This window comes from Gossypium raimondii, chromosome 9 (assembly GCF_025698545.1).
Source record: "Gossypium raimondii isolate GPD5lz chromosome 9, ASM2569854v1, whole genome shotgun sequence".
NCBI classification, from domain to species: domain Eukaryota; kingdom Viridiplantae; phylum Streptophyta; class Magnoliopsida; order Malvales; family Malvaceae; genus Gossypium; species Gossypium raimondii.
In genome coordinates this window covers 49541876-49554053 of record NC_068573.1, presented here as the reverse complement: position 1 = coordinate 49554053, position 12178 = coordinate 49541876, and the positions used below count along the sequence as shown (strand labels likewise).

Below are 12178 nucleotides of genomic sequence, written 5' to 3'. Positions count from 1 at the left end.
ATAAAAGAAACATTGATTGTACAAAAAAGTATAACTTAACAAATAATTAGTACTTGAATTTATCAATAAAAGTTCATTCTTTTTACAAAGTAGTAAGAAATATTATTATCAAAGTAGTATTTTCAAAAAAAATACAGATTTGATACTAAGACAACATAATTTTAAAATTTTCTTTTATAAATATATTTGTTACATAATTTTTTCATCATTGTAAAAGAATAGACATAAATTACTAGTATTTTCCTAAAATCTTCTACCAGACAAAAATTTAAACGACTATCAAAATAAAAAACATTGAAAAAACACACAATGGACCTTATTCTTCCTTGTGCTAATGCCTTTTGATGTTGGCATTGGCACACAATGGACATTATTCTTCCTTGTGCTAATTCCTTCTCATGTTGGCATTGGCACACAATGGACCTAATGGACCTTGTACTTCCTTGTGCTAATGCCTTCTCATGTTGGCATTGACATCAAAAAGCATTAGGCCAATGCCAACCTCAGAAGGTATTAACACAAGGAAGACTAAGGTCCATTGTGTACCAATGCCAACATCAGAAGGCATTAGCACAAGGAAGAACAAAGCCCATTGTGTGTTTTTTCAATGTGTTAGATTCGGATTGTCAGTTTCCTTGCGCTAATGCCTTCTAATGTTGGCATTGGCACACAATGAGTCTTGTTCTTTCTTTTATTAATACCTTCTGATGCTGGCATTGGCATTCTCACTGGACTTCCCATCGATTCCCATCTTAATCTGTAACAATATTCATCAAAAAATAAAGTTAGATTTGTTTCCATTCTTCATTTTCTTTAAAATATTTGTATTCGATTCTTATATCCTTTTGGGTTTAAAAATATTCGATCAAGAATAGATAGTTGTATATTCAATACATTCAAGAACAAGTTTGTTGAAATATTATCTGATACATAAATATCCGACACTCACCCCTCGAAAATCCGAGCAACATAGAAACAAAAATTTCTTTTTGCACACTTACACAGGAAAAGTAAAGGATCCGGTGCTACCATCAGATTGACACGAGTCTCTTGATTCTTCTGATCTCTTTAAGCTAGCTGAAACTAACTCTACTTCCCAACAAATGCTGCCCCTTTTTTCATCACCCTATATGTAAAACCAAAATCGTTACCCGAAAATTTTCTTTTAAAAATATATATATTTGTATTCAGTGCACGTTCAAAAACAGGTTCAGATATGATTCTCCAAAGATGTGAAAAAAGATTTAGTAAACACTCTTTGGGGATTTCTACAAAGATACATTTCACTTCTAATAGTTAAACAACTTCAGAGCATGATTTTCAAAAAATATATATATATATATAAATTGTAAACGCACATGCTTATATCCAACACTTCTCAAAGATTTCTTGAAAGACAAACCTTGTGGCTATCTAACAGGAAAATGACTTCTTTGAGCTTTAGGGATACTAAACTAAGCAAATTTCCACTACCTAAGCATTTCCGACATATTCAAACATAAGTTTGAGCATAGATAAGAAAATCGGACAAACTCGTTTCAAACACACATCACATACGATACCCATCCGAGGGTTTCTTCAAAGTCAAGTCTAATAGGTATCTAACATGGAAATGATCTTTGGACCTCTATAGGTACAAAACTATGCTAAATTTCGTTAAACGTAACAACTTCCAATAAATAATTCTCTAAATATTCGAAAAAATTGTCAATAATCGTAAACCAATGTTTCAAAGAAATCATAGGCTCACGGCTCACCAGTTCTTTAGTAGCATTGGCCTCTCCTTCACTCGCGTCTTCATTTGATCTTCCTTCATCACTGCTCAGCTCATCTCTTTCGGCGTCCTCGGTAGAATCAATCTGTTCCAGTACAAATCGTTCAGTTTGGATATATTTAGTTTTTTGTTGTATTCAGAAAGGTGTGGTGTTTGTCTTTTCGGTCCGTTCATCTAAAAGAAATAACGAAAACGCGCATAACTAACCGCCTATAAATATTAACCGAAAATTGAACCGACTTAGGTTAGTCGGTTTGGTCAGTGAATCAGTTAACCCATGTCAACCGGAACTGAGCTATTTTTAACCGAGTTTTTTTCACCCCTATTTGTAGGGTTCTTAGAATGTCACATGTCCATGCCTATGTTAGAAACGGGTTTCAGACATGAATACTTCAAGTAATCAATGGAACATAATTAACCTTTCTATTAACCCGCCATGAACTTCTTTCGGATCTGTTCGATTCTATCATAACATCAAAAGCTCCATCTTCTTTAAAGCAAAAAACTATGTATTCTTCATCAGGAAGACATATCCAGCTCGAGTTTTCGCTTTCATTGTCCACTGAAACTATGCTTTTCGATATTGTCCGACTGTGGTTCCGCCGTTTTCTATTTTTGTCACTAATCTTCCTATCTCCCGTGTTGTCTTTCGTTTCGGCGACAATGTGTCCCATCGGATGTTTCAACGACGGAGACGGATTCATCTCTGCCGGTTTCTCTTCTACAATCCACCAAATACATTGAAAACACAATAAAATATACTATCACAATCAATTACAATAACAATGGAAGTAAACTCGAAAAATCAATTTCTGCAAATACATTAAAAACATAAAATATGCTATCGCAATCAAGTATAATGAATATTGTAACGATTCCGAAGCTTTAATAACAAAACAAAATTACCATAATGATTCCAACACAAACAAAAATCATAGAACAACAAATATGAAAAACAAATCATAACAAATACGATAAATATGGAAGGCAAACCTGAAGCATAAAGAGATTAAAAAGTTCACTTTTTACGTAAGAAAATTACCAGGGAATCTGCGAGCCAAGAAACATGAAGCAAACTCCCTAACACTCCAACTAACAAGCACCGTGAATATTGATGGAGTACACATCTTCTTTTTCAAATTTTCTTTGGTTGAGGAGTTTTGAATTTGAAAGATATGAAGAGAAGATGCAATGAAATAATAATAACTGAGAGAGAGAGAGAAGCCATTGAATGAATGATAATAAATATAAGGGCCGGTTATGATTTTGTACGCAATGGTTAAAAAGAATAAAAGGGAAACATAAAGAGATATTTATTACTAACAAATATTTTTTTTCTTTTTTATAATAATCTATATATCTATATATAAAAATATATTTTTAAGGAAGTTGGGTGAAGTTTTAACAATCTTGTGTGATTATTGAAAATATATATATATATGTTACTAAAATTTTATAGAAAATCAAACATTATGTTCACTTTTATCTTACAACTTTACTTTTCTTGTAAGAAACTAATAATTTTAATTTATTAATGTTGACTAACTTCCTTTTATAGATTGATAGTATATTTTCATTGATTTTCTTTAAATAAATCTAATAAGCAGGAGATTTCAAGTTAAATAGGTGAGAGTCGGTTGAGTCCTAACTCGATTGGAATAGACATTGTTGTCAATGTTGGAGAACGTGAATTTGAGTGTACTGAAGTGCATTATGAGTTAGAAGAGGCTATGAATAATTTTAGGCATCGTGTAAAAAAAAGAATAGATATAATCAATTTATTAAAAAAGTTAAAAAGGGTGAGATTTAAGCTATAAACGTGGAATTTTTATATATACATAAACAAATTATATGTAATAATTAAGATACGTTTGAATGTAAAGTATTGCCCATTATAGAAAAGAAAAGTAATAAATATAATTTATATATGTACACAATTAATATTAAAGCTAAAGAAATTTAAACTATTTAAATACGTTTTAATGTAAAATAAATCTCTTTTTCTATAATGAACCCATAATTATAGCCAATAATTTAAACTATTAAATATAATATAATAAGATTTTCTTTTTTTGTGAATAAACACAAATTAACTATATTAAGCTATCATCAATGAAGGGTTTTATCAATCCCCAAGGTCGGCTAGCTACGAGCTCCTTAGGTGGGCTTACAAGCACTTGTACGTTCGTGCTCCTTTCCGAAGTCATCTTAATAAGACTATCAACAACTTAATTTTTCTCCTTTAGAATATACTTGATTTGCCATTGTTTCATGGTCCGTGTTAATTAAATTAACAATACATTGTTAAAATTTATATCCATATGTATCATGAAGAAATAAATATTGTAATATGTTTATTTAAAGTAAAATTATTGAAATGCTTTAACAATTTGTTTTAAATAAATTTAAAATTTTAAGTATTCCATATTTCCATAATACACAATGGTAAATGTAATTAATATATTTGTAAATAACGAGTAAATATATTAATTTAAAACTTTTAAAATTGATTAAGTAAAATATAATGCCATATATTTTAAAATTCAATTTTAATTAAATGGTTAAACTAATACCTTTTACGATATTAGGTGCGTTTGCACATGATTTTATGTATTTATTTTTTAATTTATTAAATAATATATATTTACTAATTAAATGAGAAAAGTCAATAAATATTGGAAAATAATTAAAAATAAAATAATATTTAGCACAATATTTAAAAAGGGTAATTTGAAAATCGTAGTTTAAATGATAGACATGTTTAAGGAAGGCCTTTCATGGCAGATGACCTTTCCTTTTCTGTTCTTTTTCTTACATGAAAAGATTATGATGGAATTTTATCATTAATGCTTTACTTTTTGAGATTATATAAAATAGCTAAATTTCAATTTTGATTTTATATTTTCATTCAAATTTGAAACTAAATTTTTATAATTTAATTTTAACATAATTTGACACCTCGATTCTTATAATGCCATTAGTTAGTTTAAATACTTATTTTTATTAAAATACCGATATTTTTAAGGATTGTTAGCATCATTAAATTTCTTTATTAAATTTAGGTTCATTACGGTGTCATCTTTTTGTTACATGGATATTAAGTGAGTTTCTTTTAATTTCAAAATGTCGTTCTAGTAAATTTAATAAAAGAATTATAACAATGTTAATAAATAGACCTAAATTTTAAAATTCAAAAGTAGAGGGCTGGATTCCTAAAAATAAAAGTATGGAGATTAAATTTGAGCATATTATAACCTTCAAATTTTACTCTATGATTTAATTAGAAAATAAATAATTAGCCCAAAACGAAGCATGGGTGATTCTATAGTAGTTTACCTTTTTTTTTCATAGGACTTGTCGTGGTCCATCATTATTTTAAACGGTAAACTATACCTAAGATTACTAAATTATCAGTAAATTTATCTTTAATTACTTAACTTCAAAAAATTACAAAATTATCACTGAATTATTTGAAAGTTTTCATTTAAGTTGTTGAACTATTCAAAAGATTTTATTTAAGTCATTGAGTTGTGAAGTTTTTTTTTTTAAAAGCTCAACTAGTAAACTCCAAGCAACGATTTGACGATCATTACTCATCGACGAGTAGAAAAACATACTTTAGATCCAAATCGATCTGATGGTCAGTGTTGGAGATTCGAGAGAAAAGTTGTTTTAATTTTTGTTTGTAGATTCGTAACTTTTAAAACTGTTCCATAAAAAAAAACTGAACTATAAAATAAAAGGAGGAGAGCTTTCGAACGATGTAAGCAGTGCAAAAAAAGAATGTCATACAATAATAATTTTAACAACCCAAAAACTTAAATGAAAATTTTCAAATAGTTCAATGCAGGGGTGTATTTAGTGGAGACTGGTAGGGGCCCCAACCCCCCGCCCCTAAAATAAAAAATTTTATATTTAGACCTTTAAAATTTTTTAAAATTTAAAATTAGTAAAGGTAAAATTTCACTTTGGTCCCCCTTAAAATGATAAAAATGTGATTTAATCCTTTAAAAATTATAAAATATAAGCTACTCAAATGGTGAAATTGCATTTTATTATCGTAAAAATTACAACTTAATTTCATTCACTAAAATTTTTTGGCTTCATCCTGGTTCAATGACCAATTTATAACTTTTGAAGTTGAATGACCAAAATGTAAACTTACTAATAGTGTAGTGACTTTAAATTTAGTTTATCCTATTTTACAAATTGGACGTTGACAAACTCATTGTTGTAACTTAACCGTCTAATATTCTTTACTTTGGAGATTGTAGGGACTATAGTTAGTTTAAGAGAGTTATGAGTACTTTAGAACTTGTATAAAAAATGGATAAATTATATTAGTACACCCAATTATTAATATTTTCTTTATCACCCAATTTGAAAAGTTATTCATTGCTTTACTTTTACATTGAATGAATATAATTATTTAGATATGAGAATTACACAAAATTAAAATTTATACATAACATTACACGTTATATCGAAGTTCATGTATTGTGTTGATATTTATCTCAAATTAAAAATCAACAAAAAATTAATTATTTTTAGCTTACGGTAGAAATTCAATCACACGTAATACATAGAGAGAGAATCAAATCCAATTATTGCAGGATTTCAACCAAACTTGAAACATTTTACCAATAATGTTGAGTACATTATTGAAATTTTAGGTTAAAATGTGTCTATAGTTTATATATTTTCAAAAATTAGTAATTTAATCTCTATATTTGTACTTATAAAAATTAATTCTTTTATTTTTTTAAATTTTAAAATCTAGATTCAACTGATAAATACTATTAATTTTTGCTGTTCAATTTGTTGTGAAAACCTTTTACTAACTTGAATTTTGAAATCTGAAAAGTAAAAGATTAATTTCCTGAAAATAGAAGATGTAATTTTCGAAAAGTAGAAAGGGTATAAGCATATTTTAACCAAATATTTAATACCATATACAGAGAAGGAAAAGTGAAATTAAGTCCTTACAATTTATTATATGTTCATGTTTATGTTTATTGTCATTCATACAAATATAATTACAAGTTGCGTTAATTTTTGTTTAAATAAATAATGAAAAGTAGGTAGCTAGATATAATTAAAGCATCCATCCTGGGAAATACCCGTTCACATTTTGGCTATGCACTGCCCCATTCATCTCATCCGAAACCACATCATTGCTATATCTGCAAAATTAAAAATAAAATTTGCAATTCATTAATTAATAAATAAATGTGGCTCAATGGCAGAGGGAATCTCCTTTAAATGAAAAAAATTGTAAAAAACTTATAACTTAATACATTATAAAATTATTTTGATTTCTCAAAAAAATTATTGCTCCTCCCTTATTGCTAATAAAATAATGAAATATACATTTTAACCCTCTAAAAAAATTATAACTCTATTTTCATCCTTAATCATAAATTAAATAGAGTTAAAACCAAAGGAAAAACGTACCCGATTTGTGAAGAGCAATTGGCCCCAGGAGGGTGAAAAAATGCCTCAGATTGAGCTGCTGTGAGGCGATTGTAAGGTGGAATGCTTGGCCCTCCAATGTTGTCCCATGCTAGCCCTTGAGGAACTTGTGTGCTCAACTCCTCCAACTAATCAAACATTATATATGTTATAATCCCTGCATTTTCTCGAGTAATAATATTTGTTTCTTAATTAAAAAACGATTAAATTCTAGTTTTAATCCGTCTATAATATTTAAGGGGGAAGAGAGAAGGAGTCACCCTAGTTTGAACTCGGGACTGATGTTAACAAGGACTTTTTTGTCTTAAAATGTCGATGTAGATTTGTCTTAAAAACATCCCTTCTAACTAATTAATTATAATATTGATGTTTTATGTGCACGTTTTTTTATGAAATCCACATCAACATATTTAAACTAACCAATCACATTATAAAAGTAAAGAATCATAGTGTAGATATCAAAACCACAGTATAAAGATTAAATTGTCATAATATAGGGACCAAAACCAAAAATTGGAACATGATACCTTCCTTCTCAAGGATTTGTTGGCATCCACTAGCAGTTTCTCCTGTACCAAAAAATAAGGGCAAAATTGATTCTTTAAAATGCATGTAATTGAGAACCATGGCAATGTCATAAGCGTTTATTTATATTTGAATATAAATATTACATTATAATCTTTCGAAAAAATGGAAAAACGGTCCAAATTATAATGTTGGGTTTAGTGTTTATTGATTTGAATAATAATTAGATATATTTGTTTCATTTTAATTCATGTAAAACGTAATCAAACCAAACTATACTTTATAATTATCTCAATTTTCAGCTAATGACGTAACTCAATTTCATAATGTACATCACCATATCTCGACAGAATTCAAGTTTAAGGACTAAAATAGATGTAATTCCCAAGTTCAAATAGCAGAGTAGGCTAAAAAATATAGATACCAAGTTGAAGGACCAAAATCACATTAAACCAAAAAAATATTTATTTTCATAAATAAATGAATACCCTGTTATGAAGGTCATGGAGCTGATCAAGCATGGCTTGAACCTACGAAGTAGATAAAAGAGAACAATAAGATTATGACAATGCAACAAATTTAAAGCATAATCAGGGCATACTTTAGATTTATTGGTTGCCTAGTTTTCTTTTAATCCTTTTAATTATTTTGAATCCGATAATTAAAACAATTCTTAAAAAATAATTAATGAACTACTTGATGGAGCAGGTTTATAGACATCTAGTTACAGGTGAGTTAAATTAATTATTTAAAATAATACTTTTAATTATGAGTTTTAATTTAAAGATAATAATATATTACAAACACCCAACTCATATAAAAACAAATAAAAACACGATAATTCATTTTTAGTGATTATAAATAACTTTATATAAACATAACTCAAATAAAAATCCGATATTTGATATAAATCCTAAATTATAATCCTGAAACTTCAAATTCAAGAAAGAATATAATAGTTATAATTAATATTTAATTATATTCAAATAAAATGACTAGTCTTCCACTATTTTTTCCTAATAATAACACGTTTGGTAGTACATAAAATTAAAAACCGAGGTGCATCTAATCAATTAATTAACTCTAAATTACAGCCTGCTTCATCTTTCTTATTTGTAAAATGCATCCTAAAACCACGTTTTCATATTTTGATTTTATTACTTTACCATCTTTTTTTGGTCTTATAAGATGCTTAATAATTTGGGTTTTTTTTTTCTTTTTACCTTGGTTGATCTTATTTGCTTCAAAGATGCCTCCAATTGATGTTCAAGTTGATCAAGTTCCTTTGAGTCCAATGGCCCTAAATCTTCACCAAGTAGGTTTCTATAACATCATTTCAAACCAAAAAAAAAGTTCAGAATTCAATTATAATAATTTACGCGAATATTATTTATAATTTTTTAACTAATCTCATTATAGATTCGGATTTTTTTTGACAAAATGTCTAAAACTACCCATAAGAGAATAATGTGTTTCAATGCACTCGAACCTATATCCTCCTGCACTGATAACAATGTCCATGCTAATTGAACTGAAACTCAATATATTGAATCATGATGGTATCATAATCTATAATATATTTAATAAAATAATAATTTCGAGCCGATTGAGTCATAGCTTGATTAGCATTGATATTGTTATCAGTGCAAGAGGACATAGGTTTGATTGCGCTGAAATGCAACATCCTCCTTAAAGTTAAGGAGGGGTTGTGGATAGTTAAATGCATTGTATTAAAAAAAGCTAAGAATTTGAGGAAAAAATATAATATAAAATTAAACATTGATCAATATTACCTTTGAGATCTTTGTAGCACCTCAACTCTTGCTTTCAGCTTCAAATATTCTTGATAACTGTTCTGCTTGTTACACAATATATATATATATAATATAAAATCAAATTTATAGTTGGAAGTGTGACTTGATTTAAAATGCTATTTGGTTCGGTCCGATTTCAACATGGAAACAGAATTTAACTGTACCTGAGTTTCACTGATTGATCGGCTGTTGTCAAGTGTACTGTAACTGCACTTCTGGTATTTTTCAAGTGTTTTCGTCATGCTAAGAAACGAAGATAAAAAATAAATAAATATTTTTTTTAAAAAAAGTAAAAATAAATATAAATATTCAACATGAAATTATATGAAATAATCAAACAAGCTTATTTATTTTCATAAAACAAATCTTCTTTTTTAAATTTTAAAAAAATTTAAAATGTATTAAAGAAGCTGGTGTCTATACATATTAAAACAGTTTATATATATGGAGTTTTTTACCCTGAAAGCAGTGCTTTAGAAATGGTAATTATAATTTAATTAAATATATTTACTAAACAAAAGAACTATGATGAAAATTGAAGAATACTCAGCCAAATTGTCTTATTTGCTAAGTTGTTTTTGCAGCTTTTGGAAAACAACAGTCTTTGCACTGCAGAAACATCAAATCTCTCATAGGGACCAAATCATAACAGTAATAAAACCCTGTTTAATTTTAAGCCCCCAAAGACTTTTTATTTATTTTTGCCTTTTGAGTAAAAGAAACTACTTAGGTCATGCACCAACATAACCAGAACTTGCTTTGAATCTTCTTTCTCAAAGGCCAAAACCCTAATTTTTTTTCCCTTCAATAAACACCAACTTCACTTATGAAAACTGTTTTTTTCTTTCCTTTTTTAAAGACAAAAATTTATATATATATTTTAAAGAAAACAACAACAGATCCTCTCAAGAACAGCTTTAAGAAACTGTACTTCAAACAAATAAAGATCAAAATAACCAAAAACCATTCATCAATGGGGAAAAAAATGAAGAACAAACCCCCCAAAAAACCATGTCTTTGTTCATCAAAAAGATACAGATCTTTGCACTACAAACAAAAAAACAAAACCCCAACGATAGTATAATAACATTTCACATACATACATACATGAACGGGGAAAAAACAATATACCTAGGGCTGCTACAAAACTCATAGAGCTTGCCACGATTAGAGAAGACGATAAGGGCAACCTCAGCATCACAAAGAACTGAGAGCTCATAAGCTTTTTTAAGTAACCCATTTCTTCTCTTTGCAAACGTGACTTGCCTGTTGATTTTGTTTTCAATTCTCTTCAACTCAACTCTCCCTCTCCCCATTTTTTTTTTCTCTTTTCTTTTTTTACCTAAATTTCTCGCACTTCCTTTACCACTCTTTATTTTCTTTTCCGGTCTTAGCTAAGAAAGTGTGAGAGAATTGAGCTTGTTTAGGGGGGGGGTACTAAAACGGATAACAAGTGAGAATTAATGATAAAGAGAGAAAGAGGAAAAAAAAAAAAAGGGTTTGTGGAAAATAAACCTGAGGTTCTCAGTGAATTGTTATGTCATGTACTCCATACGTATTATGTTATGCTTAGCTTTTTTGTGTTTTTTTTCCTTTCACTTTCTACTTCCCATAAGAAAAAGGTCTATTTTTTATTTGCGTACCCCTATTTTTATGATGTTTGGGATTTCAGCTTATATGAAAGATAGGCTCCCAAACTATGCAACTTTTATCATTTAGGTACTTTTTTCCTTTTTTTTTTTAAAGTAGGTACCTAAAGTTTTATTTCGATACCACTTTAGATATTAACTGGTAACTCCGATTCAAAAGATGCATAATTTGATTGTTCAAAGGTTTTTTTAACCGGAGTTAACATTTACAATATTTTTATTTAATTAAAAATTTCATGTGGCATAATTTGATTGGTTTAAAGGGTTTTTTAGTCATAATTAATGGTTGACACCTAAAATGTTAATGAAATAAAACTTTAAATACCTAAATAAAAAATTATATTGTTTGGATACCCATTTCATATAAGCTTTTATTTTTTACATAATTTCGTCCCTTCATTATATATATACATACATATATATTTATTAGGGATAGGAGAAAGGATTGCCCATACTTTAACTCGGGACATAATGTCCACAAGGATTTGAACAACATAAGACATTTGTTACTAAGGTCTAACTTTTTTTAGCCCCACCTACTGTGCTGATGTTTGGGATTTAATCCCTTTGATTTAACATACTTTGGCCCTTTATGTTTTTTATGCAATTTTTTTTTACTAAGGTCTAGTTTGATTTTAGCCCCCCTACTCTGCTGATGTTTGGAACGTACCCATTTAGTTTAACATAACCCTCTCTCTCTCTCAATACATTTACACACACGTATATTGTTATTTCAGATAGAGTAAGGTTACCTAGATTTGAACTCGAGACCTAATGTAAATAAGGGTATAAGTAATGTAAGATATTTGTTACAACATAATAATTAGATGATTATTTTATAATGTTGTTAGAATATAGAATTTGGTTAGATTGGTCGATTGAATTAATTGAAAAAAAATGGTCAATATATTAACTTGAATCGATTTATAAGTTTTTAAAATAAT

At 28.4% G+C, this 12178-nt stretch overlaps 2 protein-coding genes across 2 annotated transcripts; both read right to left on the bottom strand.

Moving 5' to 3' along the window:
* Nucleotides 1–242: 242 nt before the first annotated feature.
* On the bottom strand, nt 243–2949 carry LOC105800801 (protein BREAKING OF ASYMMETRY IN THE STOMATAL LINEAGE). The gene is made up of 5 exons (XM_012632137.2): nt 2817–2949; nt 2194–2495; nt 1758–1859; nt 1002–1126; nt 243–757 (listed from the first exon to the last, which is right to left on the bottom strand). The coding sequence occupies exons 1-5, from the start codon at nt 2899–2901 to the stop codon at nt 613–615; spliced, it is 759 nt and encodes a 252-aa protein (XP_012487591.1). The 5' UTR covers nt 2902–2949; the 3' UTR covers nt 243–612.
* Nucleotides 2950–6743: 3794 nt separating this feature from the next.
* Nucleotides 6744–11050, bottom strand: LOC105800802 (agamous-like MADS-box protein MADS2). The gene is made up of 8 exons (XM_012632139.2): nt 10717–11050; nt 9750–9828; nt 9565–9626; nt 8995–9094; nt 8260–8301; nt 7774–7815; nt 7229–7374; nt 6744–6957 (listed from the first exon to the last, which is right to left on the bottom strand). The coding sequence occupies exons 1-8, from the start codon at nt 10899–10901 to the stop codon at nt 6870–6872; spliced, it is 744 nt and encodes a 247-aa protein (XP_012487593.1). The 5' UTR covers nt 10902–11050; the 3' UTR covers nt 6744–6869.
* Between the last annotated feature and the right edge of the window lie 1128 nt (nt 11051–12178).